Source organism: Temnothorax curvispinosus, unplaced genomic scaffold (assembly GCF_003070985.1).
Source record: "Temnothorax curvispinosus isolate PA1 unplaced genomic scaffold, ASM307098v1 QBEX01006828.1, whole genome shotgun sequence".
NCBI lineage: Eukaryota > Metazoa > Arthropoda > Insecta > Hymenoptera > Formicidae > Temnothorax > Temnothorax curvispinosus.
The window spans coordinates 71267-85514 of record NW_020216608.1 but is presented as its reverse complement, the minus strand read 5'-3'; the positions used below and the strand labels follow the sequence as shown (position 1 = coordinate 85514).

The following is a 14248-nucleotide window of genomic DNA, read 5'->3' as shown; positions in this document are numbered from 1 at the left end:
CATTCACCCGTCAACTGTTTACGCGGGAGAGATCAGCAGGCAGGTCAATCTAACCTCGAATACGTGCCTGATCGAACGCGGTACGTGTTCGTCTAAATTTTGTATTTTCGATAACATGGAGCTCTTCGAGGATCCTATTTTTAAAACTAGATACTTGAAGAATAAGCTGCGTGTGAAACAATGGGAGAGCGATTTTATGGAAAAATACGGACGCAAACCTAACAAGGTACGTTGCCCCTCTCGTGCTAGCTCACGTTTCTATCGTAATCGGTACAGCTACTACAGCTGTTTGACATTTAAATGCGGCTGTCTGATGTTTTCGTATTTATATTCGCACAAGCTCTACATTAGACAGATCAAACTCAGAATTGTATAATTGCGTTTAGTTTTACGGAGATATAAATTAAAAAATTACGACTGTCGACTATCCAGGGTCTTTACATATGTTTGTTACATCATCAATGAAAATTATCGATATCGTATTATCGTGCATGTTGTATACACATATCACAGCGTTGCGGTTATATCTACCATCTCACTTTTCTGTAAATTCTAGAACGATATAAAAGTAGCAGATGTATCTATCAAGGAGGCGTACAAGATGTATTGGAAACTGAAAACACGGGCGCTCGAAGAAACTCTTACGGACATTACTTTCTGCGATGATATGCAAGACAATATCACGAATAAATCACCTCGAAAGCTGGGAACCAATCAGAAGAATCTGAGCCCAGAAAAAGCCGCAAAAGACACAGAGAACATAGATCCTCACAATAGCAAATGTTCGACAGAAATTGAAGGTTCCTTCAACCAGGTAAATTCAATGAACATTGAAGGAGCCTGGGGCAGCCATCTGAGCAAGAATAAAGAACAGGCGTCAAAGAAGAAGCCAGCCCTGCTGATTGGTAGATCCTCCTCCTTCCAACTATCCAGGAACAAGTTTGAGAGTTCGACGTTTACTAAGCGAAACCCGAGAAAATCGTTGTCATCGGCCAAAATAAGGAACAAATCCGAGAATAGTATCCTAAGCAGGTCGAGCGTCGACCGGTTGGATGCAGACAGCAAGGATGGCTTTGATGTGGTGGGTGATGAGACAAAGCCTATATTTGGCGAATCAATGAAGGTGACATTTGAGAAAAACAAGCCCGTCGTGCCACACTCCATTAATGCTGTCCAACAACTGGCCGACGGCCATGTAACTAGCGTAAGCCGTAATTTGAATCCAGGCTGGCTGGATCGATGCGCGAGAGACAGTAATTTGGAAGTGATGACGATCAACCCTCAGAGGCTGTCGGGCACTAGTGATTCTGGAATAGAGTCCATGGAATCTAGCATTTATTCTCCGAAGGACTTGGCGCCCACTGTGCATTCCGCCTCGTCGCTCCAGGTCTCTCTTTCTGATGAGGAAGATTTCATATGTAATAGTGAGTCTGAGGAAGAGCACAAGAATAATAAACGCATCAGAAACTTCAAAAAACGACTGAGCGATGAAGACGGTCGTCCCGCAAAACGACGATGTATTCGTATCGATTCCGATTCTACAATCACTGGATCTAATGACATCAATAGCGATACATTTAAGCTGACTTCCTATGCCGATAGGAGTTTTAATTTATTGCATAGAGATAAGTGTAGTAAAAACGAAATTGACAATGATAATGACAAATGTAAATTGACTAATGATGTTGATACAAGCACGAATATAGTAAACGAATCAATTAAGACTAAAAAAGATACAATTACTTTAGGTTCTTATATTGAATCAATTGATGATAATGAAAAAAAATCCAACGCAAGAAGGAAATCTTCCAGAAAAAAATCAAACTTAGAGGAAGACAAAGAACAAAGTTCAGACTCGGAAAAAAAGAAGATTCCGATATACGGCGTAGAAGCGTTGCAAACGGTTCCTCGCTTTGAGATCAAACCAACTGGAACTGGCAATCTCGTCGCGCAGTTTTCCGAATCTATTTGCATCAACGCGGAGAAGGATGGCCCGATATCCTCAACAGCAAGCACGAAATTATCCGCAAAGGAGAAGCTGGAGAAGAAAATGGCTGCCGGGACGATGAACGATAATTTCGTCAGGATAAATTTGAAGAAAAAAGTATTTGTGCGCGGTAAGAAGAGCTTTAATTTGGCCAAACATAAGAGGAATCAGTGGAAACAGAGGAAGAAGGAGTTGGCATCTAGTGAGAGCAATCTGGACGCGGCCGACTTGATTGATAAAAATGGCACGACGTGCTTCAAATGTGGCGAGTCCGGGCATTTTGCTAGGAACTGTCCAGCTTCCAGGGGCGACGATCTTATACCTTTGGAAGAAGTCGACGACTCGTCGAACTTTCCGACTCTGGAGGAAGCCGAAAAGATGGCGAATGAGAATGCCATTGTCGCTCACAGTCACAAAATTGAGCGACTTCCCGAGAGACCATCCTATTCTACCACGAAGACTTTGCAGGACGAAGAAGACATGACGAAATTACTCAGCGATGACTTTGCGGATTTCGATGAGAAGAGTGATGATACATTAACTGTAGGGCACAAAGTGCCACAGGAATTGGTGTCCAGATTATTGCTGCCTCAAATGGAAGCGATTGATCCGTTGTACGCTGCGAATGAAGATGGTAGTCTAATCGAAACTCCCATGGAAATCTTCGAGGCGTTACGCATGTTTGGTCACGAAAGCTTCAGAGCTGGCCAAGAAAAGGCAGTGATGAGAATCCTGTCTGGCCAATCTACCCTGGTGACGCTATCGACTGGCTCTGGGAAGTCTCTGTGTTATCAATTACCGGCGTATTTGTACGCTCGACGTTCTGGTTGTATCACTCTAGTAATTTCGCCTTTAGTGTCCCTGATGGACGACCAAGTGACGGGCGTACCTCAGTTTCTGTCTGCTGCATGCCTGCATACTAGCCAGACGCCGAAAGTAAGGGAACAAGTGATGCAATCGGTGAAAGATGGCAAAGTAAATATCCTCCTAGTATCACCAGAAGCGGTAGTAGCCGGCGAGAAATCCACCGGTTTCGGCGCTCTCCTCAGGCAGCTACCGCCAATCGCGTTTGCCTGCATTGATGAGGCCCACTGCATCTCTCAGTGGTCGCACAACTTCCGACCTTCTTATCTAATGGTTTGCCGGGTGTTCAAGGAAAAATTAAAGGTGAAAACGGTGTTGGGACTCACGGCGACTGCTACAAAAGCGACAGCGGAAAGTATAATAAGGCATCTAGACATACACGACGGTATGGCTGGCGTCATATCAGACATGCCCTTGCCAAGGAATCTCGTCCTAACGGTATCCAAGGACGAGTACAAGGACCAAGCTCTGATCGCGTTGTTAAAAAGCGAGAGGTTCCGCGAATGTGATTCTGTAATAGTTTACTGCATCCGTAGGGAGGAGTGTGCAAGAATCGCAGGATTGTTAAGAGTATCGCTGCAGGTAAATATTAAAACCTCTGGTCTTTCACTGCAATCGCACCGTATTATAATAGTAGAAGCAAGGAATATAAACCTTTTTGCACATGAGATGAGATAAATTAGGTTTTTTACATCACTCGCGTAAAAAGAGCTTAACCCTCCGTAGTCACACCGGGTCAATTTGACCCGAGCCTCAACTTTGGTCGTAAATATCTTGCGCGTAACTTGAAAATTGGCGGGCATGACGCCCTCTAGCTGTAGTTAAAAAAAAATTTTTTTTTAAACAAATTTTTCGCGAATTTTTTTTATATGTTGAAAATTTCTGAGGCCCTTTTTTTATAGCAATCAATTTAGCAATATCGCAAGTGCATTCGAGAATTTTTTCAACACGATCGGTGGATAAATGGTCAAATGGCGAACGGTCAAAGTTCGTCTCGGGTCAAAATGAGTGGGGCATTTTCCTTGTTTGAAAAAATAGGTGTGACTACGGAGGGTTAAGTACAATTTCTTTTGAATAGGAGATATATTTATATTAAATATCTATATTTATTGACAGGATCCGCGGAATCCTGAGAAACCGAACGTGAAGATATCCACAATAGCTGAGGCCTACCATGCCGGTATGACGCCTCACAGGCGCAAAATTGTGCAAAAGGAATTTATGAACGGGAAAATTAAAATTGTGGTTGCCACTATCGCATTCGGGATGGGCATCAATAAGCCGGACATCCGAGCCGTTATTCATTACAATATGCCTGGCACCTTCGAAGGATATGTACAAGAGGTCGGCCGTGCTGGAAGAGACAATATCGCAGCACATTGTCATTTGTTCTTGAATCCTACGGTATCGTATCTAAGATTACTCTACGAGAAACTCTACTTCTCACTCATTTCCCTTTATTAATCTAATTCATTATTCTTAAAACAGCAAGACAGCGATAAATGGGAGTTGCGTAGACACATACACGCGAATAGTGTCGACAGGCATACGATTAGACATTTACTTCAAAGAATTTTTATTCCTTGTTCTTGTGCAAAAATCAACGAGAAAAGTTCCGGCCAAAGATGTCCCGGTCACGAAGTTGCTCTTCCGATTGACGAAACTGTTCAAGCCCTTGACATCACGCAGGAAACGATTTCGACATTGTTGTGCTATCTCGAACTACACCCAAAAAAATTCGTTACCGTGCTATCATCCGTGTACATTCGAGCGCGGGTTTCAAGTTACAAAGGACCACAAGCTCTCAAACAAGCCGCACAATCTGTAAGATCTTTTTTGAAATAGTAATTTTAATAACATTAATGATAGTGATTTGTGTGATTTTTTTCTAAATTCTACAGAAAATACTCTTCTAAAAGCAGTACAATATAGAAGATTAGTAAAAAGATTTTATTATGAAAAAAGAATAATATAAAAATAAAAAATATTGGAAACGATTTTGATTTTAGTCTCCACCGCTCGCGATGGCAATAGCACTGGACACGAAAAACGGTATTTCACATGAAAAGAGTAATATCATAGAATTTCCGGTGATTGACGTTGCATCAGCTATCGGATGGGACAGCGGCGTAGTAAAAAGTCATCTTAAGAGTTTAGAATGGAAGACAGGAGGTAAGAGTCCTACATTCTTTTTACTTCAGAGAAAAATTTCCACCTTTTTTGGAACGTATTTATATATGAAATATTACATGAATGTGTTTTGCAGCTGATGGGAGGATGAAACGTTCGGCTATATCTGTAAAATACGATAAACTCGGTTTACGAGTGAAAGCACCGGGCGATCTCACAGACGTCGAACTAGATGAGGCACTCGATGCATTGATCGCACGCACTCAAACTCAGGAATCTTCGTGTTTGCAGCAACTCGAGCTTATATCCTCTGCGCTCGATAAAATCAGTGTGTCGTCAATCAAACATTGCTCGGTCTTGGACGATGATATTACGAAGAGATCGGAGGAGCTCAAAGACACTATCAGAGAATACTTCCAATCGGATTCTTTAAATAATCACGATATCAATTTTCAAGTATGTTTTTCAATCGTAAAATCAGTTAACAATTTTTGATGTAGAATCAATTAAAATTAAAGATACATTTATCGTTTTACCTTTTTACAGAACAAACTGATGAACGAGCAACAGATTGCAAATGATGTCCGCAGTTTGATAACACGTTATAGGGATACCAAGTTCACAGGTCGTGCCGTAGCTCGTATCTTTCACGGAATACAAAGTCCGAATTATTCTGCACTGATTTGGCACAGATGCCGTTTTTGGAGACTTCATGTCGCTACAGATTTTAACGCAATTTGCAAAATCGCGGCCAGAGAAATTCTAGCGTTACGATAATGGAATCAATTGAATTAACACATTTAATCCGATCTTATTAGTCGAACGCTCAGTTTTAAATCAGAATAAATTTTCATAATCGAAATAAATCAGCGGACGCAAAGGTGTATTTTATCTATGCTATCGAACATGTGTGAGTAAAGATACATATAACCGAATTTATTTCAATATATATTGTAAGAGGCAAAAGTTAATATAATTCTCCGTTTAGGATTGTAATTTGGTCTGGTTGCAGGAAGAAAGCAGAAGCTTTACATAATCATTTATTTTATATTTGTAAATCCTGACTAAAAAAATTTTAATGAAAACTTTTTTACAAGACTGTAATACAAAAAGGAACAATATAAAATTGTTTTTTTTCATATTTGGTATGTTATAACATTCTCGATTCCTAAAAAACTTGCCAAACTTGCAACTCTTAGAAATACATGCGTATATCTTAAGTTTTATACGTTATATGGGGGATACAAAACTTAACATGAAAATAGATTTTAATCGCTCGTCAAATATCACCAAAGAAGAATAAAAATATAACAGCCATAATATATATAATATATGTAACAAGTTATATATAACTGTTGTATATAAAATAATAGTTATTTTATGTAGAACAACTTTTGTAAAGTTTAAAGTAACAAATTATAATTATCGTTATCATTTTAAAATTCCATGACGCTTAGGATATCGCCAGATACGCTTGCTTCGCTCGAGTCACGTCACAACTCTCTTCATGTAGTTGCATTGTCGCAGAAATTTGTGCATTCGAATCTGGTGCATCTTCCCGACACGATTCATGCACGTTTCGTTCTGGCAGAGAGCGCAGAACTCGGCAGAGATGTCGTGGAATGGTGAACGGAAGTACACATTGGCATTTTTCAGGCTCTTGTTCTTGTGGTGTGCCCACACGTGCAGAATGACCTTTAATGCATGAAAGCAGTTATAAAGTGTCAGATTTCATTTGTTTTTACGAAAAAATTTTCAAATTTTCAATATTAATAATACCTCGAAGAGCATCAACAAAGCGAGGAACCAGCGGAAGTAGATGATTGCCGGTAAAAACAAACAGATGGGATTTATCTGACCAAAAGAAGCACCCGCTGGAACTGGCTCCAGCTCCATATGATGGCGTTTTTTCGATGTCTTTTCCTTCACTTCTTTCGGTATCTGTAGATAATTTGTTCATTTTATTCATTGAACGCAAATTCACAGTCAAAGCATATAATTGTGTTATACAATATATGTATCTTATATTTCATTTTGCACATTAGGTAAATTAATTTTATAATAATAAATTTTATATATGTGCGTGTGTGTGTGTGTGTGTGCGTGCGTGCGTGCGTGCGTGCGTGCGTGCGTGCGTGCGTGCGTGTGTGTGTGTGTGTGTGTGTGTGTGTGTGTGTAATTTGTTACATTATATATATATAATTGTATACACATATGTATATATGTATACACTACTGTTGGAAAGTTTCCAGACATTTGCCTTATTTAGTAAAATTGTACATACAAAATGTTTATAAACATTATTTTTTGTAATGTATTCGTGAATTATTATTTTTGTGCTTTTTTTGTGCTCATCATTTGCTATTCATGGAAGAGATATACAATGTGATTACATAGGCAATCAGTTGAGATTGCGATTAGATGTGATTGCGACTACACGCGGCACAAGCTTATTCAAAAAAATTTCTTTCGTATCCGATTCTTAATTGTAGTGTGGCTTCTTAAATTAACTTAATTAACTTTTATTTACGACGATTTATCCATCCAAGTAAGTAAATATAAGAAATTTTTTTATATAAGTATACTCAACTGATTGCTCATGTAATCTCTCAGTTGTATCTCTTTCACGAATAGCAAATGACGAGCAAAAGAGCACAAAAATAACTCACGAATACATTATAAAAAACAATATTTACAAACATTTTGTATACATTTCTGCTAAATAAGGCAAGTGTCCGGGAACTTTCCGACGGCAGTGTATGTATATATACATCAGGCCATATAGGCTTTTTTAAATAAAAAATAAAATTAAATAAAAGTTAAATAAACGTTAACATATTTGGCGATAAAAGCCAGGCGCGATAATTAGTGCGCTATGTAATTTATTATAATCTAGACTCTAGACCAATAAGATTAGCGTACGTTTTGACCCTTTCTTTGGACCATTCTCAGCGTAATATAGTATTATTAAGCTGGCGCTAGACTATGCGCGATTCGTGATTCGCCCATTCGCGCCGATTCGCCAGCGGAGCAGTTTTTTGATGAAATCAAAGAGATGAAATTCATCTCATTAATTTCATGAAAAAACCGCTCTGCTGGCGAATCGGCGCGAATGGCGAATTGCGAGTCACGAACCACAAATCGTGCATAGTCTAGCGCCGGCTTAATAAATTATATAGCGCACTCTAATTACCGCGCCTGGCTCTTACAAACAAATTTGTTAACGTTATTTGATAATTTTATAATATTATTTATATCTACATATATATACATATAGGATGTTTTCAGTGGAAAGTAGCAATAAACCATAAGGTGTAACAATAAAGGTGTCCGCTACTTCAAGAGTAGTACACATCAAAATGATGAAAAAAGTTGCCATTAACATAGGTTTATAAATGACCCCCTACCATGTTACAGACATTACAACTTAAATTTGATTTATTAACGAACAGAATACGCCACAGGTAATCTTTTTCTTCGCCGGTAATATTTAAAGGAGACAGTTTAATTCGGCCCAACTGCTATTTATTAATATATGTATATAATACTCAAATACATAACGTTTCGACCATGATTTGTAGTCCTTATCAAGTAAATTAAGTCATAAATTTTAAGTCATAAAATATGTGGCTATTCTACAAAACATCTTTATTAGAAGAACTGATAATAAAACTCTGATAATTTTTATTATCAGTTTTTCTGATGAAGATGTTTCGTAGACTAGCCACGTTTTAAATTTATGACTTATTGTTAGTTTACGCTTGATAAGAACCATAAACCATGGTCGAAACGTTGTGTATTTAAGTATTATATTAATAAATGGCCAGTTAGGTCGAAATAAACCGTCTCCTTTGAACCAGAATCGTTTTAAGTGTCAGAACAATTACAAAAATTAAAGATGTTCGAAGTTACGTTGCATTGTTTGTATTAATTTAATAATTTTAACAACAAATTTAAGCTCAAAAGTTATAATGCCCATAACTTGGGAGGGATCTCCATAAAGATCATTTCAGGACCTGTGTTGATAGGAACTTTTTTCATCATTTTGATGTGTGACTGCCCATCTTTAAAGTACCGGACATCTTTTTTGTTACACCTTGTATATACATGCGATAGAATAAAAATACAAGGCAAAGTAAAGCTTCAAGTCAGGAATATTTACAAAAATGAGTTTTTTTGGAGAAGGAAACGAATGTTCTTCAATTACCTGAAATGGCACTTTTTTGAGATGACATGTGACCGTGTCGTGATCCATGAGACTGACTTCTGGCTCCCCAGTCTCCGCATCGTTTATCGTCGTCGAATCGGTTGAACGGCAAATATCACAATCGTAGACCGAATGAATCAGATCCTCGCCGGTCTCTTTGTCCACGTACACTCGATCCATATTGATTACTCGTTCGCGCAACTGATGGAAAACACCAGGCGGTATAAAAAAAGAACCTGGTCGTCGGATTCGATCACTAGGTCTTCGGGGTCACACTTCCCGGATGTCCACTCTGTACGTACTCTCTCTCTCTCTCTCTCTCTCTCTCTCTCTCTCTCTCTCTCTGTCTGTTATGCTAATCAGCGAGACGCTCTGGTAGGGAGGAGATTCCTGAACTAGATCGGACGACGGCGGCCTGCAACAGGGATGCTTCGATTTAGCGATAGCCGATTCTGACAGATGAAATTAGCATTTGCACGTAGTGTCGTGAATACGTAGTATAATTATATGCGTGTATCGCTCGAAAACGAAGACATTTCGCAAAGCTGAAGTGCGTGTGTTAACTGATTGCGTTAAGTCGCTGCTGTTTCTTGCATATACATCAGAAATCAAAGCGAGAATATAAATAGCGGTCATGCGTATAGTAACACTCTGGTGAATATATATATATATATATATATATATATATATATATATATATATATTATATAAAGCGTGATAATCGGTAACGAGTCATCTAATTGTTTTCGTTCAGGAAAAATTGCGTCGATATTTCGCTCTCGGTGTTAAAGAACGATTTCCATTTCTTATTACTCGAAGCGATATTTTCGCTCGACGAGACCGCTGGCGACAGGTTGCAGGTTTTTTTTCCTTACGAGATTCCTTACGACTTTTTATATTTGATTACATAAAATTATTCGCGCGAGAACTGAGTCCCGCATTAGCATCGATTATTAATCGTTTCTGCGAAGTTTATGCAACACGTGCATCATCCACATTTCCTGCATACAGCTGCGACAATCTTTTAAAGATATTAAATCATGCAACACATGATTTCACGTTTATCGATAATCTTCGTCTTCTCTTCCTTTTTTCTTTTCTCTTAAATAGAAGAGAATCGCTCTGATATTCCGAATAAAATGAGAGAAATGTATAGCATTAAATCCAGAAATTAAAAAGAACAGAATATACGTATTTATAGAACTTTTCGGGATGGATTTCGATCGTAATTGCAATACTTGCACAGTTTTTTCTTAGAATTTTATTGTGTTTTCTAGGGAAAACGGAATAATTCCGATCGGAATCCATTCTGAATAGTTTCATAATATGTCTATTATATACTTGACTCTAAACTAGTTTGATAATCGAACTTTGGAAAAGCACGTTTCAAGTACGCAAGTGCTCAAGTGTATATTGTCGACAGAAATTATTCCGGAGAGCTATTTTAAATGCAACTGTATAACTTGATTTGCATACCGTGTATTGGATGTTCGTATGTTTTTTTGTATAATATAAATACTTGGATTCAAACTTGAATCGATATGTGACTTTCCATGAAAAAAAGACAAACTCTATAAAAAAATAGAAAAATGTGTTTATACTTAAAATTCTTGAAATAAAATAAACGAATAAAGCAATGAACATTGACGAATATATTCAAATCAACATTGCTTCATATACATATGTAAATAAGAATGTTCTTTTTTTACTTCTATGTAATGAAGATAGAAACTTGGAGCCAACTTTTACGTTTACAAGAAAATGTAAAACGACGAAAAATTCATGACTTGGGTGGCCTTAAACGGCGCAGTAACTGGCATTCGTTCCTTCCACGCGGCACAATTATCAAAGTAATTATGATAGCGCGACGAGTCTTGAATCACAAATCGTCAGTAAAAGAAGCATAAAAAGGATAGGATAACGTCTACCTTATAAATTATACCTCCTTGTCTATTTTTCTTATAAATTGTCTTTCGGAATACTTTGCAAGCATTAAATCACGACCATTAATAATAGCAATTCTAAGCTCATCTAATACTATTAAAAAGTACGATTAAATCAACATACGGAAGCCGATTCACTGTATTATGTCTATGATAAATGTACGTGTCTTTCGTCACGTCCGTAAGTTTTCTGTTCATTTGTAGAAATATGTTGGTGCATTCTTGATCGCTACGCAATAACGCCTCTTATCCGGAATACCTTGATGGAAAGATATCTCAGAACTTTTCATATTATTAATTAGAATTTTTATGAAAATTTTAAAACTTTCTCAGATTTTCTATACGAACTGGAACGTTTTCTATAAAAACTCAGACAAAATAATAATAAAATATTTCAGATTTTTTCCGCCAACAAACCTTTATAGAAATCTGAATAAATACGAGAAAATCCCAGAAATTTTTACACATATAGATATTGAAATAGTTCAAAAATTCTTGTCCAATTATTTCTAAAAGTATCTAAGAAATTTGACATATTTTTTCAGAATTTTTCATAAATCTAAAATATAAAAAATTTTTTTAAAAGGTATGAGAAAATATAAGAAATTTTGCCACCAGTAATATGTAAGATAAAATATATAGGCAGGGCTTTTATATTAATGCATTAAAGGTCAAGACTGTTGGAGTGCATATATCTGAACGAGATATAATAATAAGTCAATACGAGATACGTAAGAAAAACCATACAGATAAAGCTTTTGAAGCTAATCTATATCTGATTTCAAAGTTGAAAAGTAATTAAATAATTGACTTGAAAAATATTGTACACGTATAAAATTTGCAGAATCTTTTTCAAAGAATTTTATTTATTATCACAAAAATACGAAATGCGTGCCGCGCAACAAACGTCGAAATGTTGTTGGAGAAAATATTGAAAGCGTGATATAAGTTACAATTACATCGAGATCGAAATGAGGAATGAGATAAAATCGGAGTGCGCGCGATGCGCGCGATCGAATTGGAACTCACACGCTGCACGATGATATCGTCGCGATAATTAACGTGGCCTTCGCAGTTGAGGCAGCATCGAGCGCGGAATCGATTCGTTATGCAAATTCACTTGTCGCTCAATTGTGCCGAGTCGGATGATGCCATAAATTCAGTGTGCGGCTACCGGGATGAGGGCTGCTGGAGGATGGCGCCGCCGGGCTCACCGCAGAGGATTGCGCAACGATGCGCGATGTTTAATCAACGGGCTCGCACGCGCAATTTATATCGTACCGCACATCTTCGAGAGCCCATGAGTCAACATCAGGATAGAGCGAGCGACCGCAAACAACTGCGACGTCCAATTACGACGAACTGCGATCTACGGACTGCGAATACTGCGATACGAGCGGCTGGCTGATTCGGAATATTTCGGAGCAGCGTTGGGAGATACTAGGACATGCGCAGTAAAGCAAGCACCAGCCGCCATTAGGCCTCACTCTTTGGTGAACAAAATTTCTCATATTTTATCAGAAATTTTCTAAAAATTCTGATTTATGAGAAATATTTTTATAGAAATAATTGGAGAGTTTTCAGAATATTTTAGTATCCGTATATATGAAAATTTCTGATAAATTGCGCAGATTTTCTCATATTTATTCAGATTTCTATAAAGATGTGTTGGCGGGAAAATTCTGAAATATTTTATTATTTTAATTGTTTGAGTTTTTCTGAAAAATTCTGATCATTCTGTGAAAGTCTTAAAATTTTAATGAAAATTCTGATTCATAATATGAAAAATTCTGAGACATTTTTTCACCAGAGCAATCATGTATATATTTTATATATTGTAAGATATATTACAGAACCTTCAGAGAAAAGGAATAAAAAATGGTAAAAAATGAAAAAAACTATTGGTAGGAATATTTATATGAAAAAAAGTAAAAAGTAAACAAACGTAAAAATTGATTTTAATCCTTTGTTGCATATACATATAGTGTTCCTATATGACAGTATATGAGAACATCTGTTTCTTTTTGTATTTTTACAAAATTACATTTTCAAATATGATTTGTGTAACATATATTCGGTATCGTTATGTTCCTATAAGACTTAAAATTATATGTGTACATGAATAACATAAATATGTAATTATTTTTCCGTTTTTAGCCCTACTACTGATAATTTTTAAAAATTCATGTATCACTTCTAAAATAAAATTTTATTACAATCGGAATTTGACATTTTTCAAAAGATTCTCTGGTAATAATTTTGAAAAATACTTATATTTTTAAATTATATTTAAAGTATTTATATTTAAAACTCCTGAAAAGAGTGAAACTTTTTCATTAAAAAGTAGCAAAAATTTCCTCGATATTGGATATCCGCCATTTTATATTCTAAAAATCAAAAACCTAAAAAACCCTTAGATATAAAATTTTATACATAAATATAAGCTACAGTTATATAATTTCTTTCCAATTTGGATGCTATATTAATTAAATCCGCCATTTTAATTTATTAAATTTTGATTTTAGATTTGCAAAAAAATTAGCAACTCCAAAAACATTCCATTGCATGTTTTAAATTTCAGCAAAAAGTTAAACCCAAAAATTTGTGCAACAAAGGGTTAATATTAAATATATTAATTAATATATTATATTATATATTACAATAATATTTCCCTCGATTCCCCGATTAATTCGGAGTAACACAGGATGGGAACCACAGGTGCAGACAATAATTCTCTGCGCTTAATTATGAATGATCGCGCCAGCTGGTAGCTCCGTTTTTTTTTACCTATCCACGCGAGTTTGGATTTCCTACTGGTTCTAAAGCAATATTCATAGTCCGATTTTATATTTAAGATCAATTAAGAATGGCATCCGATTGTTCATATCGCCAACGGATACAGAGTTAATTCTATCGAAGTTTGTAATATCTCCTCTTGTAGGACACGTAGAGAAAAAATAAAAACACTTTTATTCTATAATTCAAACTCAAACTATATAATATATGAGCCTACTCGGAACTTGATCGGTTCAGCCGTTATTATTGAGATCCGATAATCTCGGGTACTCGCAACTCGCAACTCTCCGGCTCGTGTAAAGATACACGGGGTGTAAGTAT

The 14248-nt window shown here is 36.7% G+C and overlaps 2 protein-coding genes across 3 annotated transcripts; one reads left to right on the top strand and one right to left on the bottom strand.

Annotated features, from left to right (window-relative positions):
- The first annotated feature begins 10 nt into the window (after positions 1–10).
- On the top strand, positions 11–6122 carry LOC112456427 (ATP-dependent DNA helicase Q4). Of its 2 annotated transcripts, XR_003040954.1 has the most exons (8): positions 11–226; positions 557–3433; positions 3968–4255; positions 4340–4675; positions 4861–5023; positions 5118–5437; positions 5528–5891; positions 5970–6122. XR_003040954.1 is itself a non-coding variant. In XM_025018955.1 (7 exons), the coding sequence occupies exons 1-7, from the start codon at positions 116–118 to the stop codon at positions 5756–5758; spliced, it is 4326 nt and encodes a 1441-aa protein (XP_024874723.1). In that variant the 5' UTR covers positions 11–115; the 3' UTR covers positions 5759–6122. The 2 variants fall into 2 exon arrangements, 1 of the variants encoding a protein (XP_024874723.1); XM_025018955.1 differs by having other exon boundaries at positions 5528–6122.
- Positions 6009–12518, bottom strand: LOC112456428. The gene is made up of 4 exons (XM_025018956.1): positions 12161–12518; positions 9189–9603; positions 6761–6922; positions 6009–6676 (listed from the first exon to the last, which is right to left on the bottom strand). The coding sequence occupies exons 2-4, from the start codon at positions 9366–9368 to the stop codon at positions 6470–6472; spliced, it is 549 nt and encodes a 182-aa protein (XP_024874724.1). The 5' UTR covers positions 9369–9603; positions 12161–12518; the 3' UTR covers positions 6009–6469.
- Positions 12519–14248: the final 1730 nt, after the last annotated feature.